At 41.0% G+C, this 17,794-nt stretch overlaps 1 protein-coding gene across 2 annotated transcripts in view; it reads left to right on the top strand.

The window, feature by feature from the left end:
* Nucleotides 1-17,425, top strand: part of fam114a2 (family with sequence similarity 114 member A2) — a 33,770-nt gene extending 16,345 nt beyond the window's left edge. For both annotated transcript variants that reach the window (XM_060936445.1, XM_060936446.1), the window contains exons 5-14: nt 2,795-2,922; nt 4,691-4,825; nt 4,959-5,117; nt 11,071-11,194; nt 13,764-13,849; nt 15,298-15,411; nt 15,525-15,664; nt 15,759-15,831; nt 16,492-16,545; nt 16,725-17,425. In XM_060936445.1, coding sequence (XP_060792428.1) covers nt 2,795-2,922; nt 4,691-4,825; nt 4,959-5,117; nt 11,071-11,194; nt 13,764-13,849; nt 15,298-15,411; nt 15,525-15,664; nt 15,759-15,831; nt 16,492-16,545; nt 16,725-16,826 — 1,115 coding nt within the window. In that variant the 3' untranslated portion in view covers nt 16,827-17,425. The remainder of the gene's footprint in view (nt 1-2,794; nt 2,923-4,690; nt 4,826-4,958; nt 5,118-11,070; nt 11,195-13,763; nt 13,850-15,297; nt 15,412-15,524; nt 15,665-15,758; nt 15,832-16,491; nt 16,546-16,724) is intronic.
* Nucleotides 17,426-17,794: the final 369 nt, after the last annotated feature.

The raw sequence follows: 17,794 nt of genomic DNA, 5'->3' as shown, positions 1-17,794 counted from the left end.
CATTTCTCATGCGAATTCAGTTCCTGTCGACGTTTTGGGTCGATCTTCACTCGGGGAACAAAATTTAGTCCTTTGTTGATGTTCCTGTTGTAAATAGTTTGTTGTGGAGGGTGGTTCTCTCTCACATCGTCACTTTTCAGTTCTGTTTGAAGGTTTGGTCGTCATGGTGGTTTTGATGGCAGGCCAGATGAGCTCCTACGTCCTTGACGTTCTGGTTCTTTATATAGAGCCTGTTGCATTTTATATATAAAAGGACTCGGAAATTAAATAGTAACAGTATTGACGGTATTGTTTTTTTTTATACTTTACTTAGTAACTGTGTAAACAGTGACATGACAACAAATCTGAATGAATATCAGGTACCAGCGAGTAGCCAGAACGTGGATATCAGTATCATACTGAGAATAGAAATAGAGGGATTGAGACATCCATGATGATTATCATCATATCATGATCCTGAAAGGAATTTCTACATACATGATGCGTATGTGGGGCGGCACGGTGGTGTAGTGGTTAGCGCTGTCGCCTCACAGCAAGAAGGTCTGGGTTCAAGCCCCGTGGCCGGCGAGGGCCTTTCTGTGCGGAGTTTGCATGTTCTCCCCGTGTCCGCGTGGGTTTCCTCCAGGTGCTCCGGTTTCCCCCACAGTCCAAAGACATGCAGGTTAGGTTAACTGCTGACTCTAAATTGACCGTAGGTGTGAATGTGAGTGTGAATGGTTGTCTGTGTCTATTGGCCCTTTTCCACTACCCTTTTTCAGCTCACTTCAGCTCGCTTCAGCTCACTTCAGCCCGACACGGCTCGCGTTTCGACTACCAAAAAACAGCACAACTCAGCTCGCTTCAGCCCTGCTTAGCCCCTAAAACTCGCACGGTTTTGGAGTGGGGCTGAAGCGAGCCAAAGCGAGCTGAGTGAGGCTGGGGGCGTGAGCAGACACTCCCCTGTGCACTGATTGGTGAGGAGGAGTGTCCTCACATGCCCACACACGCCCCGCGAACACGCTGGGATCTGTCAACACCGCAAACCCGGAAGGAGAAGAATTACGAGAATTTCTGAAGCCTTATGAGCCTCGCCTCATCTATACGCTCTTGCCAGTATCTGTTCGCGTTGTCGGTGACAACAAGCCACAGAACCAAGACCAGCAACACTAACGACTCCATGTCCTCCATGTTTATTGTTTACTATTCGGGTCGTGAGACTACCGCTTAAAAGCTCACTGATGTCACTGTTTGCGCTGCTTAACGACATCACCTGACGTCCACCCACTTTCGCTAACTCCACCCAATGTGTCCACCCACTTCCAGCCAGCACGGTTCAGCGCGGTTGTAGTCGAAATGCAACTCCAACAGCCCCGCTCAGCTCGACTCAGCCCAACTCAGCACGGCACGGCTCAGCCCAACTCAGCCGCGTTGGTAGTGGAAAAGCGGCATATGTGTCAGCCCTGTGATGACCTGGCGACTTGTCCAGGGTGTACCCCGCCTTTCGCCCGTAGTCAGCTGGGATAGGCTCCAGCTCACCTGCGACCCTGTAGAACAGGATAAAGCGGCTACAGATGATGAGATGAGATGATGCGTATGTGTCACCATATTATAGGAATGCTCACAAACTGCCAGCAAAACAGTAGTGTTGCATTTAAAAAAAAAAACCTGCTCAATGTCCACATACATTCACCGGCCACTTTATTAGGAGCACCCCTACATCCACATCCTGTTTGGTGCTGTTCTCTAATCAGCCGATCGCTCGACAGCAGCATGATAAATCAAATCACACAGATATAAGTCAAGAGCTTCGGTTAATGTTCACAATGTTCAAACATCAGAATGGGAAAAATTGTGATCTCACAGTGAAGCATGACGTTTTCTTTCACTGTGGTATGGGTGCTGGTTTGAGCCAGATGGACTGCTGGTTTGAATATTTCAGAAACTGCTGATCTCCTTCTTGGGGTTTTCACACACAACAGTCTGTAGAGTTTACACAGAATGGTGCGAAAAACAAAAAACACTGAGTGAGCGAGCGACAGTTCTGTGGGTGGAAACCAACGACTTGTTGATAAGAGAGGTCAGAGATCACAAAATGGCCAGATTGGTTAAAGCATTTTTTGCCAGGAAGGATATAGTAACTCGTATAATCACTCTTTACAACTGTGGTGAGCGGAAAAGCATCTCAGCATGCAACAGAAAACAGAAGAACACACTGGGTTCCACTCCTGCAGCCAAGAACAGGAATCTTAGAATCAACAAGAAGTTCCTATTAAAGTGGCCGGTGAGGGTACAAGCCACGCTCTACAACATGGATCTAATAAAGTTGAGCACGATGTCAAGTTTGATGTGTAGAGACGGTACAATGAGAACACGTACTGTATCATAGGCTACGGCACAAATCAATATACAACAAAACAAACCTCGCCCAGTAGCACTTGCAATGAATATGAAGGAAGATATCGTAGAAAAACGATTTTGACCTTTTTGGTGACCTTGACCTTGATTTTGACCTTGTGTGTGAACGTACTTGACCAATCAATATGGTTCTGGTTCTCATTCGCACACCATACTGTTCTCAGCCAATCAGAACACACCGTACTGCTCTCGGCCAATCAGAACATACCGTTGAGTTGTTTTTATATTCTTTGACATTGGGATATATATGAAAAAGCATACTCGGAGATAATGGATCAAGATTTCGATATCCTCATACCTCCCAACCTTTGTAGTAATCGCACACATTATGCAGATGAAGAAGCGAGGTATTATGCTAACCTTCTGAAATATATCATTTGTTGAACTTGTCTCTCCTCAGCTCCTTCAAGCTCCAGTGAAGGAAACACGGCAGAAGGAGACAGTACCATGTTGGGAAGTGCGATGGGAATGCTGTCCTCCAGCAGCAAAGGAATGCTGTCTTCTCTGTCCAGTGTAGTGCAGAGTACAGTAAGGTTTTTTTAAATTTCTAAGTATTCATATACAACCCCGATTCCAAAAAAGTTGGGACAAAGTACAAATTGTAAATAAAACCGGAATGCAATAATTTACAAATCTCAAAAACCGATATTGTATTCACAATAGAACATAGACAACATATCAAATGTCGAAAGTGAGACATTTTGAAATTTCATGCCAAATATTGGCTCATTTGAAATTTCATGACAGCAACACATCTCAAAAAAGTTGGGACAGGGGCAATAAGAGGCTGGAAAAGTTAAAGGTACAAAAAAGGAACAGCTGGAGGACCAAATTGCAACTCATTAGGTCAATTGGCAATAGGTCATTAACATGACTGGGTATAAAAAGAGCATCTTGGAGTGGCAGCGGCTCTCAGAAGTAAAGATGGGAAGAGGATCACCAATCCCCCTAATTCTGCGCCGACAAATAGTGGAGCAATATCAGAAAGGAGTTCGACAGTGTAAAATTGCAAAGAGTTTGAACATATCATCATCTACAGTGCATAATATCATCAAAAGATTCAGAGAATCTGGAAGAATCTCTGTGCGTAAGGGTCAAGGTCGGAAAACCATACCGGGTGCCCGTGATCTTCGGGCCCTTAGACGGCACTGCATCACATACAGGCATGCTTCTGTATTGGAAATCACAAAATGGGCTCAGGAATATTTCCAGAGAACATTATCTGTGAACACAATTCACCGTACCATCTGCCGTTGCCAGCTAAAACTCTATAGTTCAAAGAAGAAGCCGTATCTAAACATGATCCAGAAGCGCAGACGTCTTCTCTGGGCCAAGGCTCATTTAAAATGGATTGTGGCAAAGTGGAAAACTGTTCTGTGGTCAGACGAATCAAAATTTGAAGTTCTTTATGGAAATCAGGGACGCCGTGTCATTCGGACTAAAGAGGAGAAGGATGACCCAAGTTGTTATCAGCGCTCAGTTCAGAAGCCTGCATCTCTGATGGTATGGGGTTGCATTAGCGCGTGTGGCATGGGCAGCTTACACATCTGGAAAGACACCATCGATGCTGAAAGGTATATCCAGGTTCTAGAGCAACATATGCTCCCATCCAGACGACGTCTCTTTCAGGGAAGACCTTGCATTTTCCAACATGACAATGCCAAACCACATACTGCATCAATTACAGCATCATGGCTGCGTAGAAGAAGGGTCCGGGTACTGAACTGGCCAGCCTGCAGTCCAGATCTTTCACCCATAGAAAACATTTGGCGCATCATAAAACGGAAGATACGACAAAAAAGACCTAAGACAGTTGAGCAACTAGAATCCTACATTAGACAAGAATGGGTTAACATTCCTATCCCTAAACTTGAACAACTTGTCTCCTCAGTCCCCAGACGTTTACAGACTGTTGTAAAGAGAAAAGGGGATGTCTCACAGTGGGAAACATGGCCTTGTCCCAACTTTTTTGAGATGTGTTGTTGTCATGAAATTTAAAATCACCTAATTTTTCTCTTTAAATGATACATTTTCTCAGTTTAAACATTTGATATGTCATCTATGTTCTATTCTGAATAAAATATGGAATTTTGAAACTTCCACATCATTGCATTCCATTTTTACTTACAATTTGTACTTTGTCCCAACTTTTTTGGAATCGGGGTTGTATGTTTTAAAAAAAAAAAAAAGAAGACGTTTTATATATTTACTAATCATTACAGTATTGCTATTTTTATTTCCATGCTTAGAAAAGTAAGTCTTGGTCTTTTTGTCCGTCCTGTTCTTTATCGGCCAGAGTAAAACAGTAATAAGTGGTGGACTGGATGCTTTGGAGTTTATTGGTAAGAAGACAATGGATGTAATCGCAGAAGGAGATCCCGGCTTCAAAAAAACGAAAGGTCTGATGAACAGAACGTCCACCTTGTCTCAGGTGTGTCACGGCGCTGATAGAGATGGATAGACAGAAGTAATCCTGTCGACCGGCACTGTTGCGAATCTGTGCATGAAGGTTTCGTTATATTGTGTAAAGATTACTTAATCGTGATTCCTGCTTCACTGTCAAGGTTTTAAGGGAGGCAAAGGAACGAGAGGAACAGCAGACTGCTGAGAACGTCACCTCGGAAACGGAGAAGAAGGCTCATTATGGGATGCTGTTTGATGAGTACCAGGGCCTTTCACATCTAGAAGCTTTGGAGATCCTGTCCAGAGAGAGTGAAGCGAAGGTAGGGACGAATCATTACAAAGGTGTTTAGCGTTAAAATGGAACCTGGACATAATGGCAAAGCATCTGCTCTGAATAACGCAGATAACCAGCATCATCCATTTTCCATAAAGGTGTTACAGTTTGCTTCCTTAGTGCGGCGATTTCAGATGCATCGATCTTGAAAGAAAATGTAAAATTGCATTTAAATACTAAAAATGAACAAACTGTATTGCACTTAACAAAAATAAATCTAATATTCTAATAATTTAATCCTTTGATGCAGAAGGTGTGATTGATTCAGTGAATTGATTCAAATTGATTTTACTGTATTAAAATTTGTTTGGGGTTTTAAAAAAAAATAAGGCATAAACGAAAATGATTGTCAGTATGGCCCCATCGATATGGGATGTTTGGCATCGATAATGATAAAAACAGTCTGTGATTTAAGATAACTGATGTTATCGGCCGATACCCAGCCCTCAAAAAAAAAAAAAAAAGACAAACGTCTTCACTCAAGTAGAAATGTATTAAAATATAGTGAATATTACAAAAATAGTCAAAGGCCTAAATGTACATGAAAAAAAGTTTGAACTATACACTCACCGGCCACTTTAATAGGAACTTCTTGTTGATTCTAAGATCCCTGTTCTTGGCTGCAGGAGTGGAACCCAGTGTGTTCTTCTGTTTTCTGTTGCATGCTGAGATGCTTTTCTGCTCACCACGGTTGTAAAGAGTGATTATATGAGTTACTATATCCTTCCTGGCAAGAAAGCTCGAACCAATCTGGCCATTTTGTGCATCTCCTATAACCCGGTATAGAACAGAACGGGACGGAACAGTACCGTCACGTATTTTAATGTGGTGTCACGTATTTTCTTATATTTGCCTTTCGGGTTTTTATATGCTGTTCCGTCCGATGTACAACAAGTGTTCCGTCCTGCAATACCATTTTTGTGACATTTACTTACATAATCTTACCTTTTTTTGTTCCAGTTTCACAGAGACATCCGTCACGTTCACCAATCGGTAGTTACATTAGTCGTCCCGCCTTTATAGATGAACCCGATCCGTCACGTATGATAAATAAAGTCAGAAGAAAAACAAAATGTATTGTTTAGTTTTATTGTCAGAACATATAATTTTAACTTTCTTTATTCATCTATTTTACAATTTCTTGCCTCTTCCTCTACCTTTTCGTTTCTTCAGCTGACATTGTATATATTTCAAGTTCTTTTTTTTTTTTTAATCCGTGCTTCTGTTTTATGACCTACGTTTTCATAATCAGTGTGAAACTACATTTTACATTCATCTCATCTCATCATCTCTAGCCGCTTTATCCTTCTACAGGGTCGCAGGCAAGCTGGAGTCTATCCCAGCTGACTACGGGCGAAAGGCGGGGTACACCCTGGACAAGTCGCCAGGTCATCACAGGGCTGACACACAGACACAGACAACCATTCACACTCACATTCACACCTACGGTCAATTTAGAGTCACCAGTTAACCTAACCTGCATGTCTTTGGACTGTGGGGGAAACCGGAGGACACGGGGAGAACATGCAAACTCCACACAGAAAGGCCCTCGCCGGCCACGGGGCTCAAACCCGGACCTTCTTGCTGTGAGGCGACAGCGCTAACCACTACACCACCGTGCTGCCCATTTTATATTCATTGCACATAAAATATAAATCTGAATCTTCTGGTAACTTACAACTACAGTAAAGCCTTTCTACAGGAATGGTTCTTTGTGACGTCACGCCGAGGTATATTCCGTAATTGGAGCTCTGGGCTTTTAGATCAATTTTGATTGAAAATATTGTGAATATAATGTTAATACAATGTGATGGGATATCCAGTAATAATACTGGATAATCAAAGAATACATGACAGTGAGTACAAGATGTTAAGTATGAAACCCCTGAATATTTATAAACTAGTGCTGTCAAGTGATTAAAATATTTAATCGCGATTAATGTTGCGACAGTCATAGTTAACTCGCGATTAATCGCAATTTAATCGCACTTTTTTGTCACATAAAAGACCATTGTAATTATCTTATCAGTATAAAAAAGTGAATGGGCTTGCTTTGTACCAATGTTTTTTTTTTTTTTTTTTTTTTTTTTATTGCAAAGCATAACACGTCTTGACACAGCCACTGCAAAGTGAAACCTAAGCCGAGCACCGGCGCGGGGCTAGCAAGAGAACCATGAGTGAAATGATCTACTGTTTGAGTTAGTCTACAACTTTAATCAGAGAGATGGGTTACACAGTGACGGTAGGCTTGACATGCTTGATTATAATATAAAGTACACTATTATATTAAGTTTAAGTTGTTCGTTGATAAATATTGCATTGAATCTGATCTTTACTGTTTCAGCTCACTTAACACATTTTGTACTTTTACACTTTCTGCCTGTTGATGCGTCGCACTGTCCAATCAGAGGCGGCCAAATTTGCATATTACAGGAAGGATTTCTGGGATAGCATTGAGTTTACAGTTCAGAGGGATCTGGCTTCTTTAGACGCTGTCTTCTTAAAACTGAATAAATATTTAAAAAGAGCCAAATGAGCCAGTCTTTTGAACGGCTCTTTTCAAAGAACGGATCACAAAGATGCGGATCCCATCAAAGAGCCATAAATCCCAGCTCTACTAGCGCGCCCTGCCCGCGCTGGTTCTTTGGGGGGGGGCAGAGGACTCTGGCTGTGCTGGGCGTGGCATTACAGTTTAGCTGCTATCGGTTTTCTAAGCAAAGTCTCTGTTCCAAGTTCCTGGCAGTTTCAAAAGCTTATGAAAAACCTACATCACGTCACAGAGCGTTAATCTTGCGATAAAATTATCGCCGTTAAAATTGAGTCAAGTTAACGCGTTAATAACGCGACATTTTTGACAGCACTATTATAAACGTAACGTTTTTGTAATGTACCGTCCCGTTTCGATTCATACTTTCCGTACTGGGTTCTGGGAGACACCCTATTTTATGATCTCTGACCCTCTCTTATCAACAAGACATTTGTTTCCACCCACAGAACTGTCACTCACTCACTCACTCACTCACTCGATGCTTGTTTGTTTTTTGCACCATTCTGTGTAAACTCTACAGACTGTTGTGTGTGAAAACCCCAGGAAGGAGATCAGCAGTCCATCTGGCTCAAACCGACACCCATACCACAGTGAAAGAAAGAAAGTCACACTTCACTGTGAGATCACAATTTTTCCCATTCTGATGTTTGAACATCGTGAACATTAACTGAAGCTCTTATTTGTATCTGCGTGATTTGATGCATCGTGCTGCTGTCGACGGATTGGCTGATTTAGAGAACGGCATAAAACAGAGCAGCAGGTGGATGTTAGGGTGTTCCTAATAAAGTGGCCAGTGAGTGTAGTTCATGAAGAGCTCAATATAAATATCTAAGCCAATAAAAATCCTATCCAGGGTCAACCAGTGTTCCATTTCAAACCTTTGCATTTCTTGTAAGGGGTCCTCACATAGATTTCTGTAAATCTGCTTTGAGATCACATCTGTGATTGGGGGAAAATATATATATACAGGTAGTCGTCGACTTACAACCGATCGACTTTACGACCGTCTGGTTATGACTGGCAAGCGTTTCCCAGCTGACCTAGCTGAGCGTACAACAATTTCCGCCCCAGCTCCAGGCACATGCGCAGTCTCTCTCGCGCTCCCTCACGCACTCCGTCATACAGTTTCCGCCCCAGCTCCTGGTTTATGAAACGAGCAAATCCTTCCGCCAGCCCGAGCGCTGCAACAGCTGATGATGACGTAGACGACCCACAGCCAAGCACCAGTGATGCCAGCGGTCACTAAATTTTGTATTTTGCTATGTTTTACATTGTATTTTGGTATGTTTCAAACTAAAATGTTTTCTATTTTTCACACCTGTATTTCGTATTTTTTTTTTTGCACATATTAAACGAATTGTACTGTACGCAGTGTAGTACGCAGTGTTTGACTTAAACCAAATAATGAGCCAAGGTAATGAAATAAGAAAATGTTGATAAAATAAGACTTTAAGATGATTACAATATCATTACACATCACAATATACTTACGTTCATTTAACATAGGCCGACTTACGACCAGATCGGTTTACGACCGGTCAGTCGTAACCAAACGCAGTTGTAAGTCGATGACTTCCTGTGTATGTATGTATGTGTGTGTGTGTGTGTGTGTGTGTGTGTGTGTATATATATATATATATATATATATATATATATATATATATATATATATACACATACACTTGTGTTCAAAATAATAGCAGTCCAACACGACTAACCAGATCAATCACTGTTTTTGGTAGAAATTATATTACTACATGGCAAATAATTTACCAGTAGGTTTAGTAGAGTCATAGAAAACCAACAGACCCAACATTCATGATATGCATGCTCCTGAGTCTGTGTAATCGAATAATTAAGTGAAAGGGACGTGTTCAAAATAATAGCAGTGTGGAGTTTAATTAGTGAGGTCATTCATTCTGTGAAAAAACAGATGTCAGTCAGGTGGCCCTAATTTAAGGATGAAGCCAGCACATGTTGTACATCCATTTCTCTCTGAAAACCTGAGAAACATGGGTCGTTCCAGACATTGTTCAGAAGAACAGCGTGCTTTGATTAAAACGTTGATTGGAGAGGTAAAACGCATACTGTAAAGAAGTGCAGAAAATGATGGGCTGCTCAGCTAAAATGATCTCCAGTGCTTTAAAATGGACAGCAAAGCCAGAGAGACGTGGAAGAAAACAAAAGACTACCATTCGAATGGATCGAAGAATAGCCTGAATGGCAAAGACTCAGCCAATGATCAGCTCCAGGGTGATCAAAGACGGTCTGAAGTTACCTGTGAGTACTGTGACAATTAGAAGATGCCTGTGTGAAGCTAATCTATCGGCAAGAAGCCCCCGCAAAGTTCCACTGTTAAAAAAAAAAGACGTGCTGAAGAGGATACAATTTGCCAAAGAACACATCGACTGGCCTAAAGAGAAATGGAGAAACATTTTGTGGACTGATGAAAGTAAAATTGTTCTTTTTGGGTCCAAGAGCTGCAGACAGTTTTTCAGACGACCCCCAAACGCTGAATTCAAGCCACAGTACACTCTGAAGACAGTGAAGCATGGTGGTGCAAGCATCATGATATGGGAATGTTTCTCTTACTTTGGTGTTGGGCCCATTTATCGCATACCAGGGATCATGGATCAGTTTGCATATATCAAAATACTTGAAGAGGTCATGTTGCCTTATGCTGAAGAGGAAATGCCCTTGAAATGGGTGTTTCAACAAGACAACGACCCCAAACACACCAGTAAGCGAGCAGCATCAGGGTTCAAGACCAACAAAATGAAAGTTATGGAGTGGCCAGCCCAATCCCCGGACCTTAATCCGATAGAAAACTCGTGGGGTGACATCAAAAATGCTGTTTCTGAGGCAAAACCAAGAAATGCAGAGGAATTGTGGAATGTTGTCAAATCATCCTGGGCTGGAATACCTGTTCACAGGTGCCAGAAGTTCTCAGAAACCGTGGTTATACAACTAAATATTAGTTTAGTGATTCACAGGAATACTAAATCCTTAAGATTTTTTCAGTTTATACAGTAAATATTTGGAGTTTGTAATGAAAAATGCAGACACTGCTATTTTTTTGAACAGCCCAATGTTCATTTTTCTTCATTTTCTGTAAAGTAATTAAAATATTGATACATTTTTCTTCATGTTTTGATGTAGAATATAATGTGCAGTGTTCCCAATGCATGGAAATAAAAACTATTATAAGGATTTTGAGCTTTACTCACGTTTTTAAACACACTGCTATTATTTTGAACACAACTGTATATATGAGACATACAAATTAATTGTTTTGTTTTTTTTTAAATAAAGAAAGCACTTCCTGGTGTCAGTCTGTCCTTTTTTTATCAGATTGTGTTTACCGAAGGAGGTGTGTTATTGATGCGTGCAGGTGAAATCGGTCCTGACCACGTTATCGGGTGAAGAGCTGAGTGCTCTGAGAGAAGATCTGGAGCAGATCAAGGAGTCCTTCTCCCTGATGGAATTCGATGATGAGGAAGTAGATGACCCAAAAGGTAAACAAATAGATTCACAAACTACACTACAGACAGCAAAACTGTTCAGTGGTTATACTCAGGATGTAACCAGAATGTGTTATAAATATAGTTAGGAATAGGAAGTGCAATTTTTTTTGAAAGCTTGCAAGATATCTGGTTAAGACAAGAGGTATGCATTGGGAATGGGATCTCGTAGAACACAACAAAAAAGTCATGTGAGCACGATGAAATGGGAAACTCGCAGGACAAAGAAAAAGCACATTTAACGTTATCATTAACATGAATGTTAATCACCGATTCATTCATCCTCAGTAACTGCCTTGTCTGGGTCACATGGTGGTTAAGGTTATTACACTAATGGCCCTTTTCCACTACCCTTTTTCAGCTCACTTCAGCCCGACATGGCTCGTGTTTCGACTACCAAAAACCAGCACGACTCAGCTCGCTTCAGCCCTGCTTAGCCCCTAAAACTCGCACCGTTTTGGAATGGGGCTGAAGCGAGCCAAACCGTGCCGACTGAGGCTAGGGGCGTGAGCAGACACTCCCCTGTGCACTGATTGGTGAGGAGGAGTGTCCTCACATGCCCACACACGCCCCGCGAGCGCGCTGGGATCTGTAAACACCGCAAACCCGGAAGGAGAAGAATTACGAATTACGAGAATTTCTGAAGCCTTATGCGCCTCGCCTCATCTATACGCTCTTGCCAGTATCTGTTGGCGTTGTCGGTGACAACAAGCCACAGCACCAAGACCAGCAACACTAATGACTCCATGTCCTCCATGTTTATTGTTTACTATTCGGGTCGTGAGATTACCGCTTAAAAGATCACTGATGTCACTGTTTGCGCTGCTTAACGACATCACCTGACGTCCACCCACTTTCGCTAACTCCACCCAATGTGTCCACCCACTTCCAGCCAGCACGGTTCAGCGCGGTTGTAGTCGAAATGCAACTCCAACAGCATCGCTCAGCTCGACTCAGCACGGCACGGCTCAGCCCGACTCAGCCGCGTTTGTAGTGGAAAAGCGGCATATGTAACTTTAAAAACGCACATTGATAAAACTTGCTGAATTCGTGCTGAGTTTATCTCAAGAAGAAAAGAAATATATCACAATGGAAAAATAACTTCGTTCCGCCCGAATAAGTTCCAAATCTGTGCTCAAATCAGAATTTAAGGGAGTTGTACTCAATAAAGTACAATATGACTCGGGTAGTCAATGACATGGACAGGCTTTAATTTTCAAACAAATTTTGCATACACTGTACACACACACAATCTTGCCTATAAATACCCGGGGGAAATGATGGGAAAATTGTCATTATTGAAGATGCCACGCCTAAGCCAAAATCAACGTGAACAGGCCATCGGGATGTTGCGTGCCGGAAGTACACAGACAGAGGTCGCCCGGCACTTCGGTGTTCATCATTCGACCATTTCCCGTTTGAGTCAGCGTTACAGACAGACAGGGAGCACCAGGGATCGTCCACGCCCTGGTCAGCCTCGAGTCACGACGCCAGTTCAGGATCAGCACATCAGGCTAGCTCACCTCCGTGACAGATTCCTGACACCCTCAGTCACTGCTGCCGAGACCCCTGGACGACACAGACCCAGAATCTCCAGCATGACGGTCCGAACATGGACCAACTGTCACTTTGAATTTTTTTATTGTGAATTAATTCTTGAGTTTGACAATAAATGTCCTTTAGCGATGGTTCAAGATGTGTGTGCATTACATACAATATCATAAATTTCAAATATATGCATGGATCTAAAGTGATATCGTGTTGAATTCCATTGTGCGTTTTTAAAGTTACTTAGTATAGTTTGTTTATTCATGGATTCGGTCATATTTTGGAAAATAGGACGAGTTAAAATTATTAGTAAATAAATGAATAAAAATGTCTCTGATTAAGACTGATTATGAATTGGAGTGATGTAGCTGAGAATGAGGAACTGTCAAAGCCAGAATTCATATACCATGCTAACACATCTGGGTTTTTTCCTTTTTTGACAATTCTGTAGACTTTAATTCCAGTTTTGTCGACACCCAGTTCAGGTTTAACTCCATTTAGTATAAATACACAAGTGCTTTATAGGAAATCTCTCGTGCTGATTGGTCGATAAATTCAGATTATTTCTCGATAAACACCTCAGCAAAATTGCAATTGTCAATCGCTTTGTCACCATAAGTTGAGGAAGAATTACAGATTATGAAAGAAAATGCTGTTCCTAAAAGCACTAAAGATGCTACGAAGTTTGGTCTAAAACTATTCAAAGGGAAGGTGGGATTGTGATTTGAATTATTATTTTTTTTAAATAATCACCTGCGTATTTATACTAAAACAATTATCCACCTCAGGCTCAGTGAATAATAACCTCGACTTTGTCTCAGCTATTATTCACTTCAACTTAGGCAAATAATTCTTGAATACAGATCCGAATATTTGTAGCACTAAAAGAATTTGGGTACAGATAGAGATAATGGCTTTGTTTTACATTCCTAATTTTTATAAACTATTCAGTCAGGGCTATATTTTTAATTTTGTAAATGAAGTTAAAATAAATTGTGATATTTTTCTCTCTTAGTTGATGATGGTGAACATTTTGTTAAGGAACTGACAGATGCTCTTAAAAAGCTTCACATATCCACAACAGCAGAGAGGCTTGGCAAGGTAAGAGGTTTTTTTTTTTTTTTTGGATAAGGTGTGTACGGAAGCCGAGAGAGGCCCTTCATATAATCCTTTTTTTTTATTCACCTTGTTATCCCGAGATAACGACATAATTAATTCAGGATCTCGAGAAAACAACACAACTAATTCGAGATCTCGAGAAAACAAAATCGTTATTCTGAGATAACGACATAATTAATTCAGGATCTCGAGAAAACAACACAACTACAGGGATGTGATTTGTCCGCGAATTCGCGGAATTCCGCTTTTTTCACCTCAAAACTTGAAGAAAAAATTTTTTTCCGATTTTTCCCTCATCCACATTCGTATCCTATTCGTTCCGACTTTGTTTGAAAGATGGCAGCCTCGGATTTACATCTTTACGCCTCGATCACGGAGGCTGCCATCTTTCAACTCTTTGTTTGAAGCGAGCTTACGTACAGCTATCTAACAAGCGCGTTCATTGGTTAGATAGCTGTACGTAAGCTCGCTTCAAACAAAGAGTTGAAAGATGGCAGCCTCCGTGATCGAGCGTAAAGATGCAAATCGAGTTAAAGAAATCGACAGAATAGTGAAAAAAAAGTTCCGCTGGGAATGGTTGGAGAAAAACCGCGGCTCGCCTCGGGGCGAATTACGTCACAAGGCGCGGGGCTAGTGGGCCCTGCTCGCGCTGGTTCTTTGGGGTGTGTGTGAGTGAGTGTGTGTGTGTGTGTGTGATGAGTGAGAGAGAGAGTGTGTGATGAGTGAGAGAGAGAGTGTGTGATGAGTGAGAGAGAGAGTGTGTGATGAGTGAGAGTGTGTGAGAGTGAGTGTGTGTGTCAGAGTTGCATGTTGACCATTAAATTGGCTTGAATTTGTTAATCATGACAAGTTTTTTCTTGTGTGTTTGCTTGCCATTTTAGTACAATTTTTAAGTCAGAAAACCCCAGAACCCAGGAGCTTCGGGGGGCTTCCCCCCTTGTCCCCCCACCAGGCCGCTGCCCTGGACCAACTGGGGGCCTGCGGCCCCCAGACCCCCGGCTAAAATTTTCAGATAATTTCACCGGCCCCAAATCACATCCCTGCAACTAATTCGAGATCTCGAGAAAACAAAACAATTATTTCATGATCTCAAGTAAACAGCTGAGAAATGGTTCATTCAGGTGCGCCAAGAGACTTGTGATATGCTGACTTTGGGGCCATTTCTCATTCTGTATAGACGCAAATTTGGTCATTAGAATGTCTTCTCGAGATCATGAAATAATTGTTTTTGTTTTCTCGAGATCTCGAATTAGTTGTGTTGTTTTCTCAAGATCCTGAATTAATTATGTCGTTATCTCGGGATAACAAGGTGAATAAAAAAAGATTATATGAAGGGCCTCTCTTGGCTTCCGTAGGTGTGAATGATCAAGATTATTATTAGATTGAATGAATAATCTGAAGAAAAAAAATAATGTATTTTAATCAATCAGGCTAGGAAGAATGCATTTGACCGTATTATGGACATGAAGATACCAAATGAAGCAAAGCAGCAGCAAGAAGAGGGCAGTGAGCAGGAGCCCATGGTGACCAAGTGCACTGTTGAGGTGTGACTGATTGCTGCCGTTCTCATTTCCTTGGTGTTTTTTTTTTTTTTTTTTTTCCGCCCCTGTTGTGCGGTTCCACCTTATGCTGTTCTCTCCCCACCCACCCCCTATAGGATGCTCACTTCTCTGCTATCACGAGCCTGGCAGAGCTCACAGCCAGATCCATCGAGCAGTTCCACAAGGTGGCAGAAATGCTGCTTCACTCCACCACTGAAGGGGTCACTGCTCTGGAACAAGCCAAAGTCCTGGCACAGTAAGTCTCCGAACACATAGACAGGATGGTGAATGGGAATTTATAAAAATATCCATCATTAAGTTAGCAACATGCCTCATGTTATTGTTTTCAGAATCACAGTTATTCTCTGCAAGGAGATCTCGGTGCTGTCGAAAAAATTTACAGCTTGTTTAGCTACAATTGGGGTAAGAGTGAGCACACAACCTTCCTCTAGTCTATGGATATACACTACCGTTCAAAAGTTTGGGGTCACTTTGAAATGTCCTTATTTTTGAAAGAAAAGCACTGTTCTTTTCAATGAAGCTCACTTTAAACTAATCAGAAATCCACTCTATACATTGCTAATGTGGTAAATGACTATTCTAGCTGCAAATGTCTGGTTTTTGGTGCAATATCTCCATAGGTGTATAGAGGCCCATTTCCAGCAACTCTCACTCCAGTGTTCTAATGGTACAATGTGTTTGCTCATTGCCTCAGAAGGCTAATGGATGATTAGAAAACCCTTGTACAATCATGTTAGCACAGCTGAAAACAGTTGAGCTCTTTAGAGAAGCTATAAAACTGACCTTCCTTTGAGCAGATTGAGTTTCTGGAGCATCACATTTGTGGGGTCGATTAAATGCTCAAAATGGCCAGAAAAATGTCTTGACTATATTTTCTATTCATTTTACAACTTATGGTGGTAAATAAAAGTGTGACTTTTCATGGAAAACACTAAATTGTCTGGGTGACCCCAAACTTTTGAACGGTAGTGTACGTTCTTAAATTCAGTACTGTAAAGTTAACAGAGAGAAATCTTTATTTTGACATTTCGAACTGTAAAGCAGGAAATCTTTCTTTCACAGTCAAATGAAAAAGGAGAGCTACTGAACCCATTAATCACTGGAGTTTTCCTGGAGGTTTGTTTCATCAGATTACGTTTCATGAACCGGAATTAAACTCCTTATCGATAACGAGCACATTATACACATAGTGGGCGAGACAAAACAAAAAACCTGCATTAGTGCACTTGAAATCTCTAAAAGGCTGTCTATCTTTAATTAAACTGTAATGATTTTCTTCTACTTTTTATTCCTAGGCCTCCAACAGTGCTTCATATATCCAGGATGCGTTCCAGCTGTTAATGCCAGTGCTAGAGGTGTGTCACATTGAAAGGACGGCTGACTCGAGTCGCAGATAACCACTCAACATTCACCTGTGCCAATTTAGATAGTAATAAGGAACAATATCATGATGTCATGGATGACGGGTTGTAAACTCCGTACATGCTGTTGATGTACTGTATGGAATAACATGAAACGCAAAATGTCAGTTTTACAAATAAAATATGATCATGGGGTTTTCTAATTTTTAAAAATGTTCATGCTGTTCCATGTAATTATTCTTTCCAAGATATATATTATATATATTGTCCTTCATAAATCTGACCACTTGGAAGCTTTATGCAGCATCAGGTGTTAACCATACAAATATTTTTGGACATTTTACAAACAATTATCATTACTTTGATTGACTGATTGATTTAAAAAAAAAACGTATCAGTATTATTTTGAGGTTAATGTGTACGGAGTTGTAATAAATACAAATATTTCAGATTTTAAAGAAATGTCATGTGAGCTCTTATTTAAACACTCAAAGTAATTGACATTTGTGATCTGAGGATAAGATGTGGAACTTTCCTCATGTTGAGGTTCTGTACTGCTATGGTGTTGGTTCATGGACGCTATCTCGGGTATCGTAGTGTTTGGATACAATACAAAGAATAAAAAATGAAGCTATTTTTGCTTTTTATCCGATTTCATTCTAATAGTGTTTTGAGTTTGATGCTACACTTTGAAGGGAAGAAATAAGGTTCTAGCACTTTAGAGCAAACATCTTAAAAAAGCTCAATGTTTTTTTCTTCTAAAAAGTATCAGCATTGGTTATAGCACACTAGATTTTCCCTGTCCATGATTTACTATTTAAAAAAAAATCGTAATTAATTTTATTCTACAACCTTCTATTCTTCTAGAATGGTCTAGAACCTAAATAATGGACACGAAAATGAGCGTTTCCACCATTTCAGGTTCAAGGAGAGTAATGGATGGTGTAATATTACTGTGGAGTCAGGAACTGCTTGCTGGCAGTGGCAGTTGTGAAAACTCAGCT

Source organism: Neoarius graeffei, chromosome 12 (assembly GCF_027579695.1).
Source record: "Neoarius graeffei isolate fNeoGra1 chromosome 12, fNeoGra1.pri, whole genome shotgun sequence".
Classification (NCBI taxonomy): Eukaryota; Metazoa; Chordata; class Actinopteri; order Siluriformes; family Ariidae; genus Neoarius; species Neoarius graeffei.
The sequence above is the reverse complement of the archived record's forward strand: the minus strand, read 5'-3'. Positions and strand labels throughout refer to the sequence as shown.